This window comes from Chaetodon auriga, chromosome 5 (assembly GCF_051107435.1).
Source record: "Chaetodon auriga isolate fChaAug3 chromosome 5, fChaAug3.hap1, whole genome shotgun sequence".
NCBI classification, from domain to species: domain Eukaryota; kingdom Metazoa; phylum Chordata; class Actinopteri; order Chaetodontiformes; family Chaetodontidae; genus Chaetodon; species Chaetodon auriga.
In genome coordinates this window covers 6,895,507-6,922,545 of record NC_135078.1, presented here as the reverse complement: position 1 = coordinate 6,922,545, position 27,039 = coordinate 6,895,507, and the positions used below count along the sequence as shown (strand labels likewise).

Here is a 27,039-nt window from a genome sequence, read left to right as displayed (position 1 = left end):
TGCTCAGTTCTGATGGGTTTTAGTCAGCGTTTGATAGCCCATTATACAAGGAGGAGGAATTTAAAGAGCATATATTTCAGCTCTTAGCTCTTCACTATTTCTCCTCTTTTCTCTTCTATTCACTAGAAAAATACATTTAAATGACAGTTGCACAATAGTTATTATAATCAGATGTTAATCATATATCATCTGTGCTGCTCTTCATTTATCAACCCGACATTTTTGTTTACCTATTCCGTATTTCATGGCCTAAATTTTAAAGGACACTTCATAATAGAAACATCTCGACGTACATATCCTCATAGAGAGAAGTAGTGAGCAGACACACACACACACACACACACACACACACACACACACACACGTCATACTAGTGGAGAGAATGAAGAAGTCTACGGGAGAGCGAGTTGACTTTTCTATGCAGGCACTTTCACGGGCAGCTTATCTCTTGTAAATAGAGGTCCTTCAACCCCGGCGCATGTTTTGTATCCTGTAGTTGCGAGGCTGACTGGGTCTCTCTGTCAACAGTCTGAACACCGGTGTCTCACTGAAATGGTATTTTGTGAAGTTTTGTTAAAGTTTCTTTCACATATATTTATATCCCGACTTTACCGTGCGATAACGCCTGTCGTGTGATAACAAGGTATATGTGTTCTTTGTAGCTGTTGTTGTAGGTAGTTCCTAGCTTGTTGCTAACCTTGTATATAACAACATGAGACTAACCGATACAGATAAATGGCGGTTTTATTTGAACTATTTTCACCCCAACATTTAGTTACTGCTCTGAGCATAACGCAGCCCTGATAAGGTCCAGTCGAGTCGCATGCAGACACCAAACTGTGGCTTTTTACCGACAAACTGCCTCGCTCGTCCACAGTTCTCAGCTACCCTTGTATTTTGCTACTTTTACTTCTACTTTTGGATGCCTTTGAAGCCCCGTTTATTTTTTCCATCAGTAATATAAATCAAATTGATCTTAAAACGTTATGACTCGTAGGATATTATTTTACTGAAAGTCTGTGCTATACATAGAAATAAACATACAAATAAACGAAAGCAACGTTACTGTACAGTTAACAGACAGTTAATAGTAAAACAGCAAACAAACGAGCAGTGAACAATGCCAGTTTTATGTAAAATGCTTAATTGGTAACATTTATAATGAATAACGTTAACTCGCATGTTAACATGTGAGTTCCGATGATGATGACCTCCGATCATCTTCCAGCTGAACGTAGTTCAGAGAACTGCACCGATCATTGTATTATCACGAATGTACAAGTAAACATCTGCTTTTGGAATATATGTCTAGATGATGACATTCACCGTAGCTAAAGGCCAGCGAGGTTCATGTGCCAATTACCAAAGCAAGAGAAACTGCCTAATTTCTGAATGAAGTTTGGTGGGACTGTTCATAGATAAGCTCATGAAATGTCTTGGAGGTAGCTGTAATGCAGCTTTATTTAGGAAGGAAGGGGTGTATGAGAGAACTCATACAGAAATTCTTCATTGGGTTTTTTTTAGTATTAGATGAGGCAAGATTAAGCATAAAAACACGTGATCTGCTTTCACTTGAGTTTGTGCAATTACTGTTAATGCAGAAGGCCGACACATGTATTCTATGATTGTCTGTCAGGTGTATTTTTAAGGAGATTCAAGTCCATATGTCAGTTGTGAAGTTCTAAATATTTTGTATGATCTTTTATGTTAATTTATATGATGTTATATCTTATATTACACAGCCTTGATGGAGGTGGGCTTGTGTATTCTATGAGTGCTTTTTACTTGTGAAATTGATCGTAGAGCTCCTATGATAATACACAAATACGCAGCTTAGCGTTGTAACAGTGTTGTGTTCAGCTTGCCGATTTATTGTTAAAGTTGCTTGGACTCTGGAAACTGTTCACCATGTACAAATAGTTATCACTCTGTCAACCCTTTCACCGCCCGTTACGCAGTCTTCATTCTGTCACTCACCACACCTCTGAAGATGACTGACAGTTTTAACACTGGGACATGTGCTGTTTGACAAGGTGAAACATCTTGCTGTTTTCTGTGTTTGTCTGCTGTTGCAAGATGTATTATTGGGATTATAGCACAATAAACATTTATTTGTTTTGATATCTTTGCTCTATGGGCAGCAAAATCCCTGTAGATCCAAAGCCCATCACACTGGTAACGTGTTGAGATGTATGATGACACTTGAGCTGTCGACCCTCTTGTGCCCCTTTATCCTCTAGTGTCCAGGTAAATTACCTCATGCAGGAAATGGGTGATAATACAAACAGATAAGGCTTCTGGTACCTGTCGACCACAGTCAGGACCTCCTAAAACAGGACCCTCTGACACACTGCTCCATCAGTGCCTGCCTCAATGACACCCACAAGGCATTTAGCCCTTATCTGCAGTGGCCCCTGCTTAGCATTCACGCCATTCACGCGAACAATGCCACCTCTTCCCACTCATTGGATCTGTGACTGACAGTGGGTGTTGGTGCACTTGTGTCTGACTTCAGCCTCAATCTGACGCTGGGCTGTTTATCCAGTCCAGATAACCTCACCAAGACACAATAAAGGGTGTGTGTCTTCCTCGCCACTTCCCATGTTGTTTGTGTTACTGGACTTTTAAAATGGACCTTGCTCGCTATTTGGCAGGTTGGTTTCCTCCTCAGAAGGATCTGTATTAGTTGGGGGAGGGTTCGGGCAGAAAGGCTGACTAATGATCATAGAGCTAGCTCACCACACACTGACCAGCCATCGAGGTGGAAGTGCACCCTTGGCGAGACGGTGAACAGCAGGGAAACAGCAGATAAGGCCACTGGCTGTGATAAACAGCAGAATGACTAATAGCTGAGGTATGATGTAGCAGGAATGGAGGGATTAGGCGTCTTTCTCTCAAACATTCCCTTTTTTCAGGCTTGGCAAAGATGTTCCAGAAAATAAATACTATTGGTTTGAAAGCTTATAAAGTTAGCTTTTCATTGGGAGGCCTATCTAGAATGCAGCTCTTGAGTTATGTGTAATCTACTTTCAGTTTTCATCATGCAGCTCAGATCTCATATTTGATGAGGCTGATATCGGCAGGGGATCTTGGGATCCCATGCCTCCATAATGGCTCCTGTGAAGCTGAGGCATTATAAAGCTTCTGTAATAAACCCCTGTGATCAGATCCCCTCACCCCACCCCCCCGTTCTTATTTATGAATGGCAGAATTTGACAAGGGGGCAGCTCAGGTGGGTAGCTGCCGATCACATGATACCAGCACTAAAGAGCCAAGACAGGAATGTGGACAGGACTCCCCCCTCACCTCTACTCAAAAAAAAACTTTGATGCCCCATATCATGGCGAATACCCTCTCTTTCCCCTCCCTGCTCAGGCCCTCATATGTGCAGCAATGCTGAGGAGGGGAACGGGTGCTGCAGTCAAGGTGGGGTTGTGGGTGGAGGGGGGGCACAGATAGTGCCTGCGTTTGATCTGAAGGTCGCCAGCCCCTTGCTGGTGTTGAGAGATCCTTGGCGGACGAGGCTGGCTCTTATTTAATAACATGAAGGGGAAGCGGACCTTTCTCTCATAATTAGGCCTAATTACCCAGTAGGTGTGGACAGACGGCCCAAGAAGAGACAAACTGCCTTTATCCATGGACTTAGAGTCAGATTACTGCAGAGCTGTCTTATCTGTTACAGGGCCAGCAGGAGCCTCAATCCTCCTCTCATGCCTCTTCCCACTGGCTCCCATATCCAGCACAGGTATATTAATCAGTCAGTGTGATTTATTATGCCCTGTCCACCACACAAGTTTAATTAGGCCTTGCTTGTTGCACCGTTCTGTAATTTCTGAGATTTTTCCTGTGGGCATGTTCAATAAGAAAGCTCCCTGACCTATTGGGCATTTGTTATCGATTGTTCAATCACTTTATGAAAGCTTCTTAGGTTCATTAAAACTGCTGGGTGGAGAGAATTTGATCTAAACAGGACAAGTTACTTGTCATTGAGGATCCTTGACCAGAGGATCACATCGAGCCTGCTACTCCAGAAAGGTATCTTTACATTCACCTGAGATGTTTGGCGATGTCCACCTTACAAGCTTGTCAAGTGACCGGCTTGATTGTTTGCTCGGCCGCCTCTCTCTGTTAGCAAGGAACAATTAAAGTGTCCTTGCAAATAGATTTGAGTGACATCCTGCCACTGCCTTGTTTGCTTACAGTGTCTGTGTCTCTCTGCCTGAGCTGCGTGCATGTTTGTATTTGGGTTTGTGGGTGATTCACTTGCAGCCACCACAACGGACCTATTGTTGGGGACAATTCAGTCACTGGAAATGCTGACGCCTGGAAAACAGGAGGAACAGTCCACTAAGGAAGTAGCGGCAGGGGAGAGTTTTCATTATACTCCTCTTATGAATACAAGCTTGGTTTTGCAGTCCCTGTGTGACATCTCCGTCACTGTCCCCACCTGTTGTCTGCCATCGGCAGAGAGCTGTGATTGCCACTGGAAAGTCTTGCAGCCATTGGCCTTGAGACAATGAAAACAGCCCGTTTCAGGCTGCTGTGTCCGTGACTCACAGCTCCATGCAGGCCTGCTGCGTGAGGACAATAAGGGTCGCTTAATCCACCTGTTGTCAGGGTGAGCCTCACCCTGCCAGGCACTTACACAGGGACAGGACTCTGGCTCAGGAATGCAGCCTTACCCACCCATCCACAGACGGAGCAGCTTAACTGATAGACCTTCACAAAAACACCACTGATGTTCTTTTTTGCCATTTTCTTCACACCACGCAAAAACAAGTTTGTACAGTTGTTGGCCTGTTGGTTTAGTTCAGAGATTTGAGTCTTTCCTCGTGGTCGATTTAATATGCAAACAGCCATATGTTTTGATCCATGCTGAATGTAAACCAAATGTGTTTTTAGATTTTCTGCAGTGAGCATTGAAAAAATGCTCAATTTTCATGGCGTGCTGTGTGACTCCTTATTGTGGTAAATTGATGGTGAAGCTGGCAGGCTCACTTTTTCCTTGTGAGCCTGTCAGACTGCAGATTTGTGTCCTTAATCGGGCAGGCTGGTCAGGGGTCTCTGTCTCTCTGCTTCACAGATTCGCATGGACAATTTAACCACTAACCTCCTGAAATGAGTTGCTCCTGAATGCCTTGGGCTCCAGTTTCAGCGTCTGCTGATTGCAGGGAGCAAGGGTTATGATAAGTAAAAGTAGAGGAGGGGGTGATTGTGTGTGTCAGGGGTGGTGGTGGTGGTGGTGGTGGTGAGGTGGTGCTCATTAACTCAGATGACCTGAAGCATAAAGCTACCCCTATTGCACTCTCATCTGTCTGTTCTGCATGCAGCTCGAGTCAGGAGACTGTTAGCTTAGCTGAAGCTGTGGTTTTACAGGGGTGTCTGTGCTGTGCTGGTTCTTGGCTGGGACCATTGACTTCCTGGAGTCTCTGCTAGTTGCCTGGCAACCCTCACTTTTGTACAGATTAAACAAACAAGATATGTAACATGTTAGTTAGTGAGATTTAGAGGTGGTGGATTTTCTGACAGAACCAGGGTAGCTGCTTCCCCCTGTTTCTGGTCTTCACGCTAAGCTAAGTTCCAGCTCCTCATTGAATAGAATTACTCAGGGATGGTATGAATCTCCTCATCTAACTCTCAGCAAGAAATGTATTCTCCAAAATGTGAAAGAGTAACGTAGAGCTAACGTGATGTTCGTGTGCGGTACTTAAGTTCGAAAACTATTGTGTGGTTTGACTGATTTTGGACTTTTTGGAGAATTCATATTCAGGATTTGTCCTGGTGTAGGTGGTGTTGGTGAACATTTAATCGCAGATAAACATGTAGAAAAATGGTTTCGGTGTGGCGATGGAGGAATTTACTTGCCAGCCTGAGGAGCGGCAGCCAGTCAAACCTGCACGCCTTTTTCTTTGAACCAGCGGGTTAATTGCTCATTTGTATTTGAGTGGATTGTTGTCTGTCTGTTGTTTTTCATAACAATGTGTGGGATGTGTCATCTGGAATTTAAGAACTGCTTTTTTCTCTTTTTTCATTTTTTTGGCATAAAAAATGTCTAATTTAAATATTGCTATAAAAGGGTTTGAGCCACCTGTGATTCTAAACAAGATAAACAGTTTAAACTGATCTGAAGTCAGTTACTTCGAGTCACCTACATGTGATCGTGCTGCAGTTGAACGTCGATGCATCATTTCCTTGCAGCATACCTGCGGTCGGTCGGGTTTCCTCATCTGCCCGGCCTACAAACGACATAAAAGCCTGAGCTGTTACCTCTGCCTCTGGGACAACGTCTGTTGATCACAAGTGGAGTGAGAAGCCTGAATCTCCGTCTGTTTACTGTAATTAAGCTGTCAGGGCTTGTGATTTATGACGTATTGAGTAAGAGAGGTGTTATCATGTAGACTAGAAGCAGGAAGACAGAGAGAGGGAGAGCCACAGGGTTTGTAGCTACTAACAATAGAGAAAATACAGACAGCGAATTAAACACAACTGTCTGCTGTGTGGAAGAGAAAGGCTTCAAGGCAAAGTGGAGCTACTCCCTCAGTGTTTGTGCAAAAACAGAAGGAGATGACTTTGGATTGTAGGCTGCACTTATGCCTCATGTTATTGTATTCCTCTGATCGAGTCAAATGAATGTGATTTGAATGGCGCATTTATCACTTCTGCTGAAACTGCACAGTATCGCTGAGTGAGGCTCAAACTGCATGCGCATCTTTTCCACCGCAGCAGATCACAGAAGTCATGTCTGAGCTCACTTTTCTGGCCGTCTGTTTCAGCGGCTGTCATGACGTGGGTTTGCATCTGTGCATTGATTGCGTGATCCAGGGATGTCTCGTCCTGCTCCCTCTCCCATCTACACCCTGAGGGGGGCCGGTGGGCCCCTCCACACCCTCCACTTTAGCTGCTATGGAGGGGACACTCCCCTCCTGTTTTCTGGGTGAGTCATTTATCTAAACATTCTTAATTTTGACTCTTCATCTTCCTCAAACAGTGAAGATTTTTTTTGTTTCACCAGTGTGTTAGGAGATTTTTCTGATTTAGTGCTTCATTTTGTCCACCACAGGAGACACACAGACGGGTTGTTTTATTGCGTGTCGTATGTAGACGCCAAGCCAGCCAGTCAGAATGCACTTCAGTTTTTGAAACACATGCAGAATTCGTCCAAATCCAGCTATAAAAGCAGCCTCCACCGAAAGCTTTAGCGGGATTTCAGTATTTGTGAATTTGTACAAGAGCAAATCTGACAGTTTTCTTTCGATGGGTATAGATGAGACCATTAACTAGAGATTGCTGATGTTTTCCACTTTCCTCCATTATAATATCAGGCTTCTCAACTGGAATTACTGACTTTGAGGGAAAATAATAGCTAGGAAAAAAAAAAAAATCACTCCCATCTGAATTTTTTATGGTTAGTTTGACATTCAGCTCCACATTTCTATATACAGAGATATATCGATATTTAGGTGTTTATTACTGCAATGATCTAGATTTATGGATTTATTTAGGTACGTATAACTTTGACTTTAAAAATCCACTTCATGAGCCATATAAACAGCCTTCATAAGGGATCCTGTTGGGTTTTGCAGGTCCGGGAAGGGCGCCATCCATATCTGGAACCTGAACACCAGGAGGGCGGAGAAGATCATAGAAGGTCATTCCAGTAACTCGGTCATCTGGGTCAACACTCTTCAAGGGACAGATACTCTGATCAGGTGAGGAAGACGGGTCTCTGGGTCACTTAAGTTTCAGATAAGATGTCTTACTCATCCTTCTGTCACTGTTTATGTTCGAGAAATACAAATTATGGTTTGTTTTTTTAGATGAACCTGTGGTGAGGAAGTAATTTAATATTAAGCATTCATTGTCACACTGAGATGACAGCCAGTATATGTGCTTTGAAATATGCATGAAGCTGCAGCTTTTGTCTGTTTTTGTTTGTTCTGTCGGTGGAGCAGTCAGGGACGTGACATGCAGGTCTGTCTGTGGGATCTGAGCGAAGGTCGCAGTGAGGTGGTGGACTCTGTGTGGACCGGCAGTGTTGGCTTCTGTCAGTGCTCCACGCTGGAGACGAGCCCTGGAAACTACCTGCTGGCCTACGCTGGCCAACAGACAGAGGAGGTGAGACATCAGGACATCAGGCGTGGAAACTCTGTAGGTGTGAGTGTGAGAGTGTCCTGCCTCTCACCCAGTGCATGCTGGGATGTGCTCTAGTCCCCTACAAACAAGTGTTTATAAAAAATTGATCATTTCCCAAAGTGTCAAGATTTTCTGTTTTCTGTGAAATGTTTTACTCTGCGGTGTGGAGATTAATGGTTTGTAACCAATCTTTTAAATATATATTGATGATACGTATTTTTGCTTATTTGTTAAATTAGATCAAATTTAACAAATCAGCAAAATGTTGAATTAGATCAAAGTTTAAATGGCTCAATCTTATGGTTTGTTAACCTTTAAATGAATTAACTAGGGAGCCTCCCAGTCAAAGTGTCCACAGGCACATGTTCTGTTTTCAGCAGGATTAGACATCCTTGAGTTTATTGTCAGTTGAGAGGTGGGATGGTTAATTGGTTAAACAGTCTGACTTGAGTATAAAAATGCCGACCTGTATGAACCTGACCAGACTTGCTGTCGCCAGTTTGCTGGGTTGACTTTAAGCGTTCAGCATATTTGTGGCTGTTTAGTAGGTTAGTGGAAAAATGGAGGTCCCACAGCAAGAGTTGTTCTCCTATATCAAACCCAGTCATCTTTTCCTAGTGCCACGCTGTGATCGTTTGCATGTGGCCTGATTCAGTCAGGTGGCCAGTTTATTATTTTTAGGCAGAGCGTCAATGAATGTGTCATGAGTGAACGTGACGTGTGATCATGCAGTTTGCAGCTAGGAACTGGCAAAGAGCAATCTAAACAGCGTCATGAACAAACCACCAGGAGCTGACTCATGGTGGTTTGTTCCTGTACATTACAAGCATAGGAACTTAACGGCCCCCACCAGCTAAACTAGAGCTGCACTGATACCGATAGTCAATATATAGGTCTGATACTGAATCAAGTGGCTGGATCGAGTACCATTGGGGGGCCAATATCTAATAGCATTATTTTAATAAATAACAATTTAGTACATTTATAACTGGAATTATTTCATGTTTATTTTACAGAGTTAGGAAAGCAATGTGTCCGTCAAGCATGATGTTGTCTTATGCTTAAAAGAATGATGCCAGTCTCTTCCACACAGTGAGACATACAGCATGGTAATTACTGGTATTGGATCGGTACCCAGTATGGGCCGATACCCAAAGCCCAGTTATTGGTATCGGGACTGAAAAAGTCAGATTGTTGCAACCTTCAGCAGAAAGCAAGTTTCATTGTACTTTTCAGAGGGTAACTGTGACTTTGGCGGATGAAAAAGTGGCGGTTTGAATTTTTCATCTTTAACTGGTGGATTAACAAGAGAATTCCCAGACGTGAAGAGATTGTGCACTGAAATGAGATCACAGTTCTGTCCGCACAGTATGTGTTGGAGTTAATGCTCAACACCCACAAGCCTGTACGGTTTTGTGTGGATTGAGGGAGGATGGGGGAGCGGGCAGCCAGCGATTCAGCCATCTTTTATTGCCTCCAGATTCATGTTACTTGCTCCTCTGTGGAGGAGCCACACTTGAAAGGGACAGAGCAGTCACCTGATCCAGCTAAACGTGCCTCTGCTAACCCCAATCCAGCAGGCCAGGCATCAGGGCGCCTGTGACTCCCAGCACCTCAATAATACCATTGTCCCAACAGACACAGACAGACAGAAACACACACACACCCATGTGAGGTAGACCAAAACAGGCCACAGCCGATTTTGTCATTCGGTCTCCCCACCCCATTCCTCAGACATAGCTGGCCAAGACAAATGCTTATCGTGTATCTGCAAATAAAACACCCACATGTTTGAATTCCCTCAAGAAACAATGCATATGCACTTGCCACAAAACATGCACAATAGCCTGATTTAATGCTGCAGGCAATATGCAGATTGGTCAATATTTAGGTATGTAACCAAGAAAACAGAATAACTGCTTCCCTCGCTGTTTCAGGTGGTTTTACTGTTTACTGCTCACAGCGAGATTCCTGGCAGCAGATTGCTGCCATGGCAGAAACATTAATTAATAGTGTGGGTGTTTTATTTATGGGCAGTGTGATGCCACCCAAGAACAGCGATCACCTGAGGCAGAGGGAAGTCCTTAAAGGCCCTCTTTGTCAGGCACGCAGAGGTAAACATGCAGGACAGATGTGGCCTAGCGCTAAAATACAGATCGCTCCCTTAAAGGGCTGTTTAATCTGAGGCCTAATGAGGATGAATATGCAGATCATCAGCGTGGAGGAAGTCGATGGAATGAGTTTTGGTAGTGATGTGTACAATGTACACACATACAAAGGCACACACTTTATCACTGGCTTCATTAGGCTGTGTATTTTATCCGAATCAGTGCCAATGTGTTCAGGAAAACACCATTCATGTCACGGGGTCAGGCTTTAGCAGGATTTATTATAGACGGTGGAGCGGCTGCTCTGCACTGATGGATGGCACTGTACTGCTGGTTGGAGGCACTCTGATCTGCGGAGGTCCTGAACCACAATGACAGATTCAGGTTGCTGCTTTGTTATTTGAATTCAGAAGACAAACAAATCATGACTTGGCAGACAGTTTGTGGATATGTAAAGAACAATTGTAACTTGTGTGTGTGTTGACTGTAGCTGGGTCTCCATAATGAAAACAGCACAAGAGCAAAAATTAGGTAAACAGATAAAACGAAAATACACCGGGGTATGTTGGATAAACTCCTAAAATAATTTGAAAGAGGACACTTTTCACATGAAGCTCTGCTCGCCATCTTTTGTAGCACCCTTAGAGCCTGGGTGGGCAAATGACTCACGTTTGGGTTCAAAATCATGAAACGGTGACAGCTGACTGCATGGTACGAGGGACTGAATATCCTCTTTTTAGCATGATAGGAAGGCACCTCTTGCCGTAAAAGCTATTGGATGGATTGCCATGAAATTTGAGGCACATATGACGGATCCCTGAAGATGAAGCCCACTGTCGTTTCCTCTAGCATCACCACGAGGTTCACATTTGTGGATTTAAGTGAAATGTCCTACAATTAATGATTTGATTGCCATTGGCAATCACATTTGGCACATGTTCCCCAGGATGAATTAGGGCTTTAAAAAATACATTTGATTACTCTATCCAAAAATAATTTGTTTTTGTTCATTATGTCCAAAAGAAGGCAAACCAGTGCAAGGAGAGACACAATAGTTGTGTTTTTAAAGGATCCTCACACCTACACATTACAAAATAAACATAGAAAATAATGTCCTATATCGTGTTGTTGAATTATTTGCTCGTATCAGCTTGAAATTTCATTTTCAATCAGTGAAAGTGACGCTGTGTGCAGAGTTTGGTTGGAGAGGTTGGTGCTGGCCCACATGTCCAGGAAGACTTCAGCGTTCTGCAGAAATTTCCGGGCAAATATTATTTGATTATGGACACTATTTTCCAATGTTTTTGTGGCCAAGTGACTAATGGAGACAACAATGTTTGAAACTGGTCCAATATCGAACAAGACCGTTGCAGCTGGCAGCCATGAAACGAAGTGCAGTGTAATGCCACCAGGTGTTGAGCACCGCCAAAGTACGTCCAGTAAAAGTGTTTGTTTTTGCCACTGACAGGCTCACAGTGTTGTTCTAAGAGTCTGACAACTTTATGGAAAGGATCCCTACAGAGATACAGTTTTGTTAAAGAATAAGATCTGTTTTGTTAACAAGAAACAGCCGTTAGATCGCTCTCAACACAGCCACCAGGCTCCATTTACAGAAACAATCATTTCATCATTGTAAAACATACTTCATTCAAACTTGACAGAAACAAAATACAACTTACCTTCTTGGTTTGTCTTTCCAGTGTTCCAGCAGTCATCATCAACTGTGGTTTATTTGAAATAAACTCTTAATTCACCGAATCAGGAGCGGAAAGAGAGCGAGAGAGAGAGAGAGAGAGAGAGAGAGAGAGAGAGAGAGAGAGAGAGAGAGAGAGAGGGTGGAAATCAGAGAAGCAGCAGAAACAGCGTGTACAGCTGCAGAATTTTCAGTTTTAACACTGGAATTATTTTCACTGGACATTATGACTGGAGAGATTTAAATAGGTCATACTAGTGGAAAAAAAAAACAAAAAAAACAAAACGTGATTACCAGACAACGGAAACTCCATTGCAGTACATTCAGTGCAGCCGGCGTGGCAGTGCTGCTTTGGCTTAATGCACGTTTTTTCACATATGCTGCAGAACTCCCGAACACCTGCAGACAGAACTGATGTGTAAAATCAGAGGAGTTCCCCTTTAATGTTTGCATGCAAACACGCTAAACAAAAATGAAGAATATGGAAGACGTTATATCTGCTTATCAACAACATACTAGCATTGTTACTGTGAGCATGTTAGCATGCTGATACATGCTTAGCATTTAGCCCAAAACACAGCTGTGTCTACGTACTACCTCACAGAGCTGCTAGCATGGATGCAGAATATGGAGGTGAACAGATGAGTTATCTGTGGTGAGTTTTAAGATCTAATTGTCTTGTGTTCTCTGCAGATCAAGATTATTGAGCTGCCCAGTAAGACCCCAGTCTGCACCCTACTGCCAGACGCTAAGCTGGGGATGGTCATGTGCATCAAACTGTGGCAGGTAAGCACCAAACAAGTGTTGTAACAGAAATTGTTGCAGTGCTTTTAACCTCCAAAAAAAGTAGCAACGTGTCCCTCTATAGCTGCATCTCAAGTTCAACAAGTTCACCCTGGCAGCCATTTTCAAAAGCAGGAGATTCTCCACCTTCTCTTCCCCCCTTGTTTTAAATTGTACTTTTTCAATACTAAGCAACTTTATTCTGATTGGCCAGCAGCCCATAGCAAAGATGCAATACTTGAAAAGTCAACAAAAATGCACATGAGAGACGTGGCACATGATTTACAACCCAACAACTCGTCCTGGGCCATTTTTCCAACTGTTCCTCCTCAGCTGGCAGCGAGTTCCAACACTGTAATTAGAGCGTTTCTAAGGGCCGGGGGTTCACAGCCATATATCAGCCTGCAGCTGTACATCCAATCTGATGCAAAAGGTTAGCTTTCTGTTTTGTAAATGCTGTCGAAAGTTTTATTTTCCAGCCATTAACGAGACCCTGTAATTATTTTCATGGTTAATTATTAACTCTTTGGGTTTGGGGCTTCGGGGGACAGAGTGGGGTTTTAGACTTGGGCAAGACTTTGGATGGCTTGAATACATTTTATGAGCTGTGCAGTTTACAGGCAACAGAAATCAAAACGCAGCTCATCATTTTAAAGCCAGAGTAAGGCAAATCTGCTGGCTCGTGTCCATTCAGTCCTGTATTCCTGGAATACTAATTAGATTTACTTTAATAAGTTAAGCACGAGAACCGCAAAGGTGACATTGTGTTTGTGAAATTATTCTCGAGACATGTCGACCAGTTAGAGTCTCACACAGTGCATGCTGACATGGTGTTTGTGTTTTTGTTCTCTCCCTTTGATTCACTGTTACACCCACCTTTCATCGTCTGATTTATGAACAAACGCTGGTGCAGCGTTGAGTGCCAGGAAACATAATGATCAATTATATCATTATAAATTATATAATATCATTGTAATACAGCACAGGCAGCTGTCTGACTTCAAAGCAGAAGGGCCCAGGTGATTCTAAATCATTTCAGGCTGATTCCTTTCAAGGCAGAGGCATGTTCATCTGTTACACTGACTGAGTGACTCCAGAGGTCCAAGCAGCAGGAAAAGACTGAAAAACCCAGTCTGTGTGTCCATGTATGAGTGTGTGTGTGTGTGTGTGTGTAAACGCTCTCACACACGACTCTACCCACCCCCTCTGTCAGTCATAAGAGAAGAAATGCACACGTCGTCTTTCACATCAGATGCTCATATGCTACCCACTGTTTCCTTAACCTCACACAGCAGGAGGCAACAGCCGACGCCGTCAGCCCTCTCTCCACCCTGTCCCTCTCCATCACACACACACACCACGAGGAAGCCACCGACAATGATCTCCTCTCTCTGTCTTCCCTCTCGCCATCCCTCCCTCTCTGCTTCCCACTGTTGAGACGAAAAATGATTATCCTCCATTATTTCCAGGACAGACTCACCAACAGATTTATTATAGGCCTTTAAGCCCTCTCTGCTGGAGTTTATGGAAAAGATTAAATGCCGTGTTAAACTGCTCTTTCTTCTCAATTCAGCTCCCCTTTAACAAAATGCCACCTGGACCTGAGCTCACATGCTGGGCCGTGTCTTAAAGGTGACAGAGCTGTCTGATTTCTCTGAACCTGATTGGCTGTGAGGCGGTGAACAATGCGGCGGACGTGGAGGAAGAAAGTGCCTGCACATGTGGGTTTTGACGTGTGCCGGGATGTAGGGCTTGGCCAGGGGGACAGTATTGATGTATGATGTGCAAGGCTTTTAATGTGAACAGAGGCTGGCGGGGAAAAGGAAATGTTCCTATACAGATATCCATCACTCTCAGCTCATCACCTTGCTGCCTCGTGGACATGACATCATAGAGGACCGGGACAAATACCGGAGGAAACGATTGGTTCCTTATGTTGAAGCAGTGCCTGCCTGAGGCCTGTGGCGGCCACATCAGCAAACAAGCTGTTGGTCTCTGGGTTGTTCATGGTTTTGGAAGGACTTACCACATAAGGAAATGACATAGAAGTATTTGCTGAATATACAGTACATTCAGGATGTCACCCACATATTTCTCTTTAATTGCATTTAGATTTTATTTATTTATGTTTTTCGTTTATTTGACAGGGACAGGGCTCGTTGATCAACAGAGAAAATACTGTCAGTGAGCCAGAATTGGCCTGAAAGCCTAACATTCATCTGTTGTCGCAGACCAGATGTTAAAGAGACATGAAATAAAATGCAAGTCCTTTAATATTCATATATACAGTGTAGTAAATATACACAAAACAGCACAGCACACACCCACCAATGAACAATACCACATTAAAACCGAGGGCCATGGAGGATTTACCTTCAGAGCATCAGTGTGTCAAAAGACTTAACATCGTCCTTGTGTGTGTATGAATACGCCATCCTGCTCACTTCTGCAGCCATCGCCCTCTAAACAAGACAAAGTTCCTTTCAGAACAGCGATCCGATCTGCCCACAGGCCTGACATACCCTATGTTACTTTGCTGACAAATTCAATGAAAAGTATTTTCTCAAAATTAGAATTTAATTTCAGTTTGATTACTGGGGCAACGTGTATCTCTCTTGTGATGCCGGGACAGATGCTTGAAATCATGACTTGCTCTATTTAATCAGGATGTCTGATCATGCACACTGGAAAATAGAGAAATCTAATAAACATGTTGCAGTAAAGTTCAGTTGAGTTCAAGGGCTCTTCAGGAGCGACCGGTGAGAGGCAGAAAGGCCCCGGAGAACGTCTGTTGATTGATTGACTGACAGATAGTGAAAAAAATTACGCTGAAACGATTCAGCAATTAGTTGACAAAAAAGTAAATTGGTAACTTTTTTGGTAATTGATCCTTCAAGTAGTTGTTTAAGGACAGAGTGCCAAACGTTGCCTTGCTCCATCCTCTGAATTTTAAGGATCTGAGTTCCTTTCTTTCATGTGACAGTAAATGTTTCTGAATGTTTTGGACTGTTGGTCAGACAAAACATGCAATTTGAAGAAGAGACCTTGACATTTTTCACTTTTTTTTTTTGGACATTTTATCAAAAAAAAAAAATAAATATTGGATTAATCAAGAAATAATCAACAAATTAAGAGTATGGAGATGAATTGTGTGTGTGCAGTGAGTTTGTCTTCTGCTGGAAACTCTGAGGAACTAAAACTGATTTCATGTTCTAATCTAATCTAATGGTTCAGCAATTCCAGTTATGTTGTCCCCGTTTGTTAGTTTGTTTTAGTGCCTTACTTTGTGTTTTCTGTAACCTCAGCAACAGGGGGATTTTAAACCTCTCCACCGAATGTGATGGCTTTAGAAGAAGGAGAGAAGGAAGGAAACAAAAAAGCGACTGGACACAGATAAAAAAAACATGGCTTTTAGTCTGCAGGCTTGAAACGATTGAGTGAAATAATGATAATGTTTAATGCACTCCATAAATATAGTAATGAAAAAATGCCTCACATGACCATTAAGAAGCCAGGGCCCAACCACCATTCTAGAGAAGAGCCAGCTTCAGTGCTCCTTCCACTGGTCCTGCCTCTTCAAGCAGCTTCCATCCATCTGTCTTTCCAGCTGCTCCGGGGTGATGAATCTGCTCCCTGAGCCCCAGCCCCACTCCAGCAGAGAGCCCTCTTGTAGAAAGGCCTGTGGAGGATATAATGAATTAGGTGTCTACCCAGGGTTCCCTGACCTCTGACCCATGACATCATCAATCAAGGAGGTTCTACACTTAAGTGAAACGGTGGGCCCCAAGCCTGGAACGCTTATCCCGGGCCCTGCCGGCAAGCAGGGGCCACTGATTTTCACTTGTTTTTATTTGTTTTCATAATCCCTTAGTGTTCGTCCTCGCTGATGTGTTTGGAAGGAATACACGATTCTGTCTATAATTTGTTTAAAATTGGAAGAACAGAAATATAGAGTGTTAAGTGAGAAGAGGACTTGAAGATGGATGAAAGAATGGCCGACGTGGCCCCCTCGCACATATGGAAAAAATTTCTTTCCTCCTTGCTTCTGCAGGGCACAGTGCTTTTACCGGGGGCCTGATGGTATTTTAAGGCAAAGGCACGAGTCAGGATGAAGTGTATGTGTGTGCTGTGCGTTCATAGGTCTTGTGAAATGTGCCGTTCCACAGGCCAGGGTGAAGTCTTTTAAGCCTGGAAAAAAGTTTAAATCATTGTTTGGATAACGCACTGAGGGGCAGCACGAGGCACGGTGCTTCATATACGTGCATGGGGGTTAGAGCTCGCTGGTCGTCTTTCCTTCAGCATGTCAAAGATATGCGAAGCCTTCAGTTTTTATCTTTTACCGTTATGTTCTTGTTCACAGAAGTGATTTACAAGCTCACTGTATACCTCCACACAACCTCCGACTGTCTGATCACACACACACTCGTTTAGAAGAAGCGAGCGCTCAGAGGTTATCTGTGACTCTGCTTTATCATCCTCTCTACATGTTACACTTCTTAATTTCTCCCTCCCTCATGCATAAAACTAGATTTTGCTCTCGATGTATTTAACAGCAGGAGTGCGGTTTAGGTTCTGCTTTTGATGCCTGTTTGTGCACCTGGTTTCATTTCATTTCATGTGATTTGAAAGATTTACTCTGATGGTTTCACCAGTTGTAAACATTGCGGCTGGATCTGTGATGTCCTGGGGTGAAACGGGGTGAAGCGAGACTGTTGTATCTTTTTTGTACACGGGTTTGTGAAAGTATGTGAGCGTGAATAAGGTGCGGACAGCTGAAACGACTAGTTAATAATCGATTTGTTAATCAACAGGACATGAACGCTCATTAATTAATTATTGATTAAGCTGCTTCTTTGTTTTTTATGATTGTAAATTGATTTGGGTTTAAACAGTCGTGATGGGCGTTTTTCTGACATTTTATAGACTGAATGATTAATCAAATAAAAGTAACTGCTTTATTAATTGCTGACTAAAATAAGTTCCAGCCCTAATGTTGTGCCTCAGTAATAAGTATTTTGTTTATTTAGGTTTTATTTGTCAGAATAAACAATAAAAAGAATCCTTGTGTTTGTGGCACTTGCACCGGCAATATGACGTATGAGATATAGTCTAAGAAGTAAACTGCAAATGTAAGAATATTGCACATTCAGACAAAAATAAAAGTTAAAGAAACATTGGTACAGCTAAAAAATATCTAGTCAGTGCACATATAATACAAAAGAACAACTAAATAACAATCAGAACTACACTAAACTGTGGTCAATGAAATTGAGTTTTAAATTATTTGAGTAAACCAAGATGAAAATAGGTTTTTCAGTCTGTTACTTCACTGTATGTATCAGTCCGGCAGTGAGGCCTGTGGCTCAGTAATATAGATGAGGAGCAAAGTGAGGAGTGGTGTAATGGAGTGCTGGAAAGAGAGAGCAGCAGACTGACGAATGGAGCCCACGGTGTCTTTCCGAGTGTCAGCGGGAGCTTCCAGGATGATAACCTCTGCTCCGCTCAGCTTCTAGCACCCCGCAGCGGTTTTTGTGGCTTTTGCTACACAGCTCTCATCTCACATCTTACCTCACACTCCTCTTTGTGCTGTCTCTTCCCATCTTGCCCCCCCCTCCTGTCTCCCATCATCCTCCCTCACTTCCAGCCAGACTCGGGGCCCGGACCTCTCCTGGTGGCTGGATATGAGGACGGTTCCCTGTTGCTGTGGGATGTAACCCAGAGGTCCAGGCTGAGCCAAGCCAAAGCCCACCCTGAGCCTGTCATGTGCCTGACCTTTGACACCAAGCGTCAGAGGGGCATATCAGGCTCCTCAGAGAAGAAGCTCTCCTCCTGGATGCTGGACGGACAGAACAACCTGCAGGTCAGCAGATGACAGGCTTAGAGAGGATAGCAGTATTAGTGTTGTCTCATCCAATAGCTCCCAAACCTTTTTTCCTGATGGACCCTCACAGCCTGTCAGGTGAACTCACGCACCCCTTCGCTGACACCACCGTCATGTTCCAAGTGTGTTTATTCGAATAGATTTTAAACTGGTTGTTTTTTAATACTGTTTATTATGACAGTTAGCGATACACAGTAAACTGTGCTAAAGGTTTGGGGAGCATTCCTATAGGAGCCCAGTATTCAGTGGATATTGTCAATCATTTTTGCATACAACCGAAATGTCAATGTTTGCTTTAGTATGACTACTTTGGAACTACTTTCAGATTATTTATGCATTACTTTTTGCATTTTCACCATTTTCCCAACACTTTAAGCTAATATTTGAATTACTTTTGCATCATGTGGTGTTCAGCTGTTACACCTGACTCAATGTATAGATGCGTTTCTTTTCGTTTTTCAAATGTCTAAATACTCTTTGATAACTGTAGAAGTACCTTCTCCAGCACAGCGATGCCTCGTTTGGTAACCATTATAATTTCTTGTAGCTTACTGAAGTGTCTCTGGTTAAGGTCCTGAACCTCCTACCTGCTAACTAGTTGTTGCACAGGAGAGTCTGCTAGATGTCATAAATAAGTAGAGAAAGTTAATGGTGGAGATGGGAGGAGAGAAGTGTTGCCTTTCTCCAGGCTCTCTTGGAAAACATCAGGGGCCAAAGAGGAAGAGGCTCAGCAGGGCTCCAGGGGCCATAAATCAGCTGCTGGTTACACAGCGTTGGCAGGGCCAGGGGCCAAGGGCCGGGCTGGAGCTGTCACTCCAGATTCAAACCACCCACACACACACACACACACACACACACACACACACACACACTGACATATAGTCACACATTGGGCCTGGATAACATACTGTATGTAGAGACATCACAAACATATTACATATTATTATATCGTAATAGGAAAATCCAAGTATACTTATCCCATTTAGCAGTTAAAAAAAGCAACTAATACAACGTTCCTCTTAGCTGGGATATTACTGAGATGTGTTCTTACCTTACACATTTCAGCAGATACATGTTCTCATGCACACTTAGATACTTGGGAGTGGTCCAAAGTACACCCTAAAGCCCATACCAGAGCATCCTCTGCCACAGCAAGAGAACACAACAGCATTGTACCATAATTCATTTTACATAACAGCCAATGCTCCAGAGACTTGACGCCTCATTTGAAGCTATATTTTCTCTTGATTTCATGAGCAAAAGGGAATGCTCCAATTTTGCAGCCAGTCCCATGAATCAGAACAGAAGGGGCTGATATAGTACACTCCTGCACAGTGAAGGGGTATTATTCTTTCCAGGGCTTTTTACAAATGAATGCTTGAATTAGAAATATTTGCAAAGCCTCTTTTTTTTTCACCCCGAAAATGCGTCTACAAAAACACTATGCAGGATTTGATTCAATATACCAAAAACAGGAGAAGAGTGGTTATTTGGTTTATTTTGCTCAAGCAACAAAATATTGATTCAGCATGTAATCCAGGATGAGGATGACAGGAAAAAAGCACAAGGAGAGGGAAAAGATCCAACAGGGCCTTTTAAATTATCCTGAAGTGCAGCTCAGTGTGACGTCCAGACAGCTATCCTCAGTTATTCCCACAAAAGTATTTTTGTGTGGCAGCAGTAAGGGGGCGGGAGGGCCTGCCGGGTGGTGGACCCGGGCCCCGGGTCCTGATGGACGACCCGTGAGAGGTAATAAAAATATCAAAACCTTGGAGGCCCCTTAACCAAACAAAAAACACATCTGCAGTGAAGGGAACAGTAGTTCACAGTGGGAGGCTGCAATAAAGGCTGAGGAGGCTATAAGTGCCACAGCATCCCACTTCCCACAAATTACCCTGCGATACAATCCAGTGTAGTGGAACTGGCTGGCAAGAAAGATAGATGCTTTTTGTGAAATGGAGGGGAAACTGAATGTGACACAACACAGTGCAGTTATGATTTAGTGAAGCTGAAAGGCTGTGAAATGAGCTTATCAAGCCCAGATAAAGACAGATAGCCTCAGGAATGGAGGTTAATGTATTACACATGGCTCCCAGAGGCCTTTATCTGCTGTTTGACCTGGCTGGCCTGATATCTTCTCATAGTAACGAGGCATCATCCTCAGCCTTTTTTTTTTCCCCCCTCTCCTTCCAGCATACATTTCTGAGAATTCTGTGTCAGGGTGAGACTATGAGGGCGTGGGTGTTAGAGTTTACAAGCTGTTAAGCCAGATGGACATATATTTAGGCGGCCACGCACATCTATTGACAGGTGCTGTGACAGGACCTCCAAGACAAAGAAAAAGACAGGTCGCAGACTGGAAAAAGAGAGAGCAGGTATAGACAGAGGAAGATTAGCTGTGTAAATCAAGCATGGCTGACAGCAAGCTATTTCTGAGACTGATGACAGTTCTCTACAGGTGGAACTCCTGCCTCTCATCCTCGCTACAGTGTAAAGAAATCCCCACCGTCTCCCCCCAGTAGTCACCTGCATGGCGTCTACATGGTGAATTCTTGCACCCGTCAGCCAGATCCGACCTGACTTAGGGGTCAGGTCAGATCAGACCCAACCTCAGTCTGCTGTTGGACTGACGTATGCACGAGCTGCTGTCATAAGAATTATTGCTCTCTTTATTGAGAAGCCTTCCTCCTCTTCTCTCTTTTCTGAATGGGACTGCTCACCTGTTTGACACATCCATCTCCTGTCAGCCGGAGCCAAGCTCTGACAGGCAAGGTGACAAAAGGCTGTAATCTCCCCGCTGCGGAGTGTGATTCAGGGGCAGGGTGTGTCAGAAATACCTGCGAAAAGCCTCCCAGCCGCTAGGCTCGAGTGAGTGAGCGATGATGGGAGGTTTCAGTGGATGAGCGTGAACGCCAAGATCCGTGCCAAGACTGAAGGGAGAGACAGGGAGAAAAGTGGAGCGAGGCTTGAGTGAGATCTGCCAAGTGGACGCTCCTTTTGAACGTCTGCTCTGTCGGTGAGATGCTACAGAAGAGGATCCTGAAGTGCGAGTTTGTGTTGGATCTGTCGTAAGCCACAAAAAGTGTAATGGACCCAGCTGCTGAGCAGAGCTGGTAGCCTCCTGACAGCTGAGAAAGCTGGCATTTAGACAGCAAACTTGCAGTGTGTGTGTGTGTGTGTGTGTGTGCACGTCTGTGTGCATCTGCATGCTGTAACACAGGCGAGGAAGGAGTGTTCTAACAAAGAAATGATGAAGCCCAAAGATGAGTTCTGTCCGTGCTGAGATAGTAAGGAAGCAAGGGGAAGAAAAATGGGCCGTCAAATAAAACGGGCCAAGTCTCCCCGCTTAGAGTGAATGGATTTCATTACATATGGAGACCTGCTTAATGGCTGCGCTGGAAGTCAGCAACGTTTTCTTGGTATTCATTCAGCGATGGTGTGAGTCTGCAGCAAGAACAGCAACGCTGCTGCTGGAGAACATGGAATTAAAGTGACAGCACAATTTAGACAGTTTCCTGTTGAAGAACAAAGCAGGGTTGTCCTTAAAATCAAGAAACTGCATTTTTAAGGGCTTCAACTTGTTATTTTTTTTTATCATTCATTAACCTGCTCACCACGTTTTCTCAGAGCTCAAGGTGAAGACATCCGATTGCGTGTTTTGTCTCAGTGACAGTCCAAAATCCCAAGATAATGAACTATCGTGGAAGACTTAAGAAAACAAGCAGATATTCACATTTGACAAGCTGGAAGCAGAATGTTTTTGGTATTTTTTCTTCTCTGGAGTTTGTTAAGAGGATTATTATCTCTCTGTCTGTATGGTAAATATGTAGCAGCTGGTTAGCTTAGCTTAGCACAAAGATTGGAAATGGGGAAACAGGTAGCCTAATGTGTGACTGTTACGTTAGAAATTGACCTGAAATGATTATTATTCTTTAAATCCTAACTGGTTATCAGCATTGGTGGTGATTCATTTTCTTGTCCAGCAAACAATCCAAAGATCTTCAATTTACAGCAGCAGCGCAATGTTAGAATTTTAATTGGATAAACGACTTAAAACAATTAATTGAATTTCGGAATAGTTGTTGGTGGCTTTTCTGTTGATCAGCTAATCAGTGAATCTCCAAATTGTTAATTACCGTCAAGCACCAGTGCTGCATGAAATGTAAACTCTGATCCCTGGCAGCGCAGGAACCAGCACATGAGCACAATTTGTTTTAAAACGCAGCACGGGGATCAGATTTTTTTCTCACTACTTTCCTCTCTTCTTTCTCAGACTGCAGAAAGTAAAAACAATTAGCCAGCTAACCCTGCTGAATGACCATTGCTGCACCATTAGCCATTCACTACTTACAACTGACCCTTTAATGAAGCAAATGCCTTTTCTTGACACAAACTATGGGAAGCAAAACAAACAAAAACAGACACTTAAACCCATCATTATCAGGCCTCTAATGCAGGCCAGATGGAGAGAGACAGGGGGCATACCAACTTCTTGAGGTAATAACAAAGCTCCAAACAGTCTTTCACCCCCCAGGTCTCTTTGTATCAGTGTATCTGGCTTGTTTGGTCCAACCAGCCACACTCTGCTTCACACCGGTGGTACCAGTGTTGATGGTTTGATTAACAAAAAAAAAGAATGAAATCACATCACTGCCTGTTCTGAACTTAGCTTTCCCGCTCTGTTTTGATCAATGACATTCCTCCCTGCTCCCTCTCTCCCTTGCATTCCACTTTATCCACTTGGGCTATGAGTACCTGGCTTATATCTTCCACATGCAGCTTGCGGATGGTTCCTGCCCGGAACAGGAGCATGCAGATAAATTCTCCACCGTCTCCTCCCATCCAAGGTCATTAGTCTCCCTAGACACAACTTATGAAGTCAATTTTACGCTGTCCAGTTTGATTTCGGCTCCCATATCCAGATGTTTGTGTCCCATCTACAGGTTCAGCAGAGATCGCTCGCCTGCAGAAAGAGCACGTTCGCTCCCCAGGAATGCCCACCACAGCAGGCCCTTTAGATAGTGATCTTAGCTGCCATTCATTATAATATGTCAGAATGTTGCCCCTTTAGAGAGATGGATACTGTCCTTGGGACACTGTAGATCAGAAGAGAGGGAGCTGTGGCTAATCTTTAGCAGGCAGACGTTACAACAGTGTATTTATCGGGTCTCTTCTCCTGCTGACCAGACCTTTCAGTGTGAATGTAATTCATCAGAGGCGCTTAAAGCAACAAGGCCTCTGCAAACAAGCGTTTCAGTGAGATGGTCTCTCTCTCTCTGTCTTGCAAACTGTGACAAAGCTAACTCAAGCCCCGTCGCGCTTCCAGTATAGGCCTCCCTAACTCCAAACCAAATAGTGGGAAGCAGAGAGATTTGCTCACGGCCCGCGTGCCATAATGTTTTATGGCCGATGATTGAGTCCCAGGAGTCTGCAGCCAGGTTCAACAGACATACAGCCTCACTCTTGGACCTCAGTCATCAGATCAGCTGATAGTCTCTCCCTCTCTGTGTTTGTGTTGGCCTCAGTTTCCTAGACAGCAGTAATTAATCAACTTACTGACCTAATTTGTTGGTGTGATTATTTTTGTCACCCTATTTGCATGAACAATAGGTTCCCTCAGTTTTAGATTTCTGTGACACTTCTACTACTTAGTGTTCTTGGCTTTTGCATGGTCTTCTTGTGTGGAGGTGCTTGTAATACAGGAGCTCAAAGCTGCAAACATCCTCTTTCTCTTTGTGGTTTTACAGCTCCAGGACTGTGTGACACTGGTCAACCCTGGGGTTTCCCAGCTGTGTATCAGGGGGGATGGTAAGCTTCTGGCGTCAGCCGGCTGGGATCATCGGGTGCGGATATTCGGGTGGAAGAGGCTGCGACCACTTGCGGTGCTTCAGTACCACACTGACATGGTGCAAAGCGTGGCCTTCTCTGACCACCAGGACCCCAGACAAAGACTACTGGCTGCTGGATCCAAGGACCAGCGGATCAGCCTGTGGTCAATATACAACGAGGGAGCCGACACTGCCTGAGCCTCTGAGTTGAACTTTTGATCAGTACTCTCTTGACTTTCATCTACACCAATGTTGGCGTGACCAAACTGGTGTCAGTGGCCAACAATTCGTCCAGAGCAGCGTTTTGCTTTTTGGACATGTGGACTGTGTATATTTTGTTTAGCTGTGTCTATGCATTGATGTTGCCATCTAGCGTCAAGCTATATGGACAGACTGAAGCAATGTGCGGAGCCCTTAGATAACAATGACTTATTCAATGTTGTGTCATGAATCAGTTATTAAATGGGGCCTGTTTCCGCCCTCTGACAGCCTGTTCTCACCTGAGCTCTTAAAAGGAAGACAGGTACAGTAGTAAAATAAGGGAAATACATTTACGTGACACCTACACTGCTCCTGCTCAGCTGTTTACATTCCTAAAAGTAGTAGCATCTGCATGGATCCTGAGTTCGACTTAAGTAACATCTGGATTTAATGTAGTTCTTAGATGAACTAAAATTACGTTAATAACATGAGTAGCCCATGTTTACCAACTCATCATGTCATTTTTCCTTGACGAATTCAAATGCCATTTCTCAAATAATGTCTACAGTTTTTTGTCAACATTTGAAATGTAAAAGTCAATATTTGTAACATAACTGCAAAGCCTTTGTGAACTGGTGTAGTGCAAATTTTCTTTGATAAGATTTTTTTTTTTTTTTTTTTTTTTGTTCGTGTGAAACTCTGCTACCTTAGCAGTCAGCATGAATACATCCACATGCAGGAAGGGCTGAGAGCAGAGTTTCCTGCCCACCAGTGTGGCAGCTGTTGGAGGCAGTGATGTCAACTGCAGGACCTCGATAATGAGTGTGAACATGAAAATTTCCATGAAACTGAAAGTTTAGATTGAGGCCTTATTTTCCCATGACATCATACAGTATTTCCAATGTGCAAACAAATATATACTTCTGCATGTATCTATTAAAGCTGCACAGGCGGACACAGTCTAACTTAAAACATGAGGCTACTTAATATACATGCTGACTTTTTCAGCCCACTGTTTGCAAAAGCCCTTTGTGATGCTCTGTGCAGCACTGTGATTGTATTGACTTATCTGATGGGAGATTTGCTCCAGTGGATTTGAATTTGAAGTATACGACGCACCTGAGCAGCTAATCTGGTGTTGTTGTTCTAGCAGGTCTTAGCTTAACACACAGGCCTTCCAGCCTGACCAGAGCTGTATTTGTCAAACAAGGTTAATCACAGCGGGGACATTAAGAACAGAGAACTGTTGGTTTAGTGTGGGTGCTGATCTGCAGATGCACTCCTGATCTGATTTTAAAATCTCTTTTAAGATCCTGAAGATTGATGAAATTGTTATTAGTTGGTCAAAATGTTCAACTAACTAAAAAGTATAACAAGTAAACTGCATCTTAAAATAAGACTGTTCTGCCTTTATTTCACATGTAATGCCAAATACAGATGTCTTCTTTACGAAACAGACATTTGTCATTACCAAGGCCAAGGGTCTTGTTGTGAAAGTCCCAGAGAAAATAGAGAGGTGTTGTTTTTCTGTCCACTCTCTCTAATAATATCTCTGTGAGTCAATGAGCAGCATGGGAGCCCATGTGTTACAACACCGTGCTGAGAGGCCGGGGGCCAGGGCTTCAAACGCTTGACGTTCTGCTTCATAAAGGCTTTGTCTCCTGGGATGACCTCAAGTTGAGAAGCTCATCATGCTGCACAGGAAAGGCCTTAGAAATCAAAGAGCCAGACTAGCATAATGGCCACGAATCATTAGGGAACAGAGGAAAGACGAGGTCATTCGCTTGACAAGCTTCCTTGCCGTGGCGCTACTGTCATTGAAAAAAAGTGCGTCGCTGCAGGTTTGGTTGGTTGTCTTGCTTGTATTCGGGGTTATGTTTTGGATGAAGAGCCTTTGTCATCATTTTAAAAATACATGGAATAAGAGCAGTCTTTTTGCGTTCTTTTTTGTGTCTGCTTTTAATGACATGTTTTGCTTGTCCCCCCCGCAGAGCTCCATCTATACCTTTTGTCCCTGACCCCGCTGGTGACATCTTGCATTCATAACAGCTTCCTAACTCTCCTGTTGGCTGTGAGCAAACACTAGAGGTGGCGTGGGCCGGCTTCCGTCCGTCCTCTGATAAATCAAATGCCGCGTCCATTGGTGCAGATGTCTGCTGAATGGAGCAGACAGCAACCTACCGGCCTTAGAAGTGCCTGGTGGGGTGGTGGTGGACCTCGTAAATCACTTCATAATGGATCATTTAGGAAGTCAATAAATGGACAAGGAGTCTGTCTGCACAATAGGCCCCGTGCTTCACTTATCACCTAACGTGTGTCTTCCGTTGCCTTGAAGGTCAGAGGTCAGCCTAGCTTTGGGATAGGACATAATCCAGTGGGTTGTGTTAGTGTGTTAGTGTGTGTGTGTGTGTG

General features: G+C 43.6%; 1 protein-coding gene across 3 annotated transcripts; it reads left to right on the top strand.

The window, feature by feature from the left end:
* Positions 1 to 480: 480 nt before the first annotated feature.
* On the top strand, positions 481 to 27,039 carry gnb1l (guanine nucleotide binding protein (G protein), beta polypeptide 1-like). Of its 3 annotated transcripts, none has more exons than XM_076731597.1 (7): positions 481 to 555; positions 6,774 to 6,934; positions 7,584 to 7,709; positions 7,953 to 8,115; positions 12,628 to 12,720; positions 18,362 to 18,577; positions 24,346 to 27,039. In XM_076731597.1, the coding sequence occupies exons 2-7, from the start codon at positions 6,825 to 6,827 to the stop codon at positions 24,622 to 24,624; spliced, it is 987 nt and encodes a 328-aa protein (XP_076587712.1). In that variant the 5' UTR covers positions 481 to 555; positions 6,774 to 6,824; the 3' UTR covers positions 24,625 to 27,039. The 3 variants fall into 3 exon arrangements, with proteins under 3 accessions (XP_076587712.1, XP_076587713.1, XP_076587714.1); XM_076731598.1 differs by lacking the exon at positions 481 to 555 and adding an exon at positions 569 to 643; XM_076731599.1 differs by lacking the exon at positions 481 to 555 and having other exon boundaries at positions 5,589 to 6,934.

Bases quoted from the DNA above. Each gene is read 5' to 3' on its own strand.
- gnb1l (XM_076731597.1), top strand. From the start codon at position 6,825: ATGTCTCGTCCTGCTCCCTCTCCCATCTACACCCTGAGGGGGGCCGGT. The intron at 8,116-12,627 runs GTGAGACATCAG...TGTTCTCTGCAG, and splicing joins CTGGCCAACAGACAGAGGAG to ATCAAGATTATTGAGCTGCC. The intron at 18,578-24,345 runs GTCAGCAGATGA...GTGGTTTTACAG, and splicing joins ACGGACAGAACAACCTGCAG to CTCCAGGACTGTGTGACACT.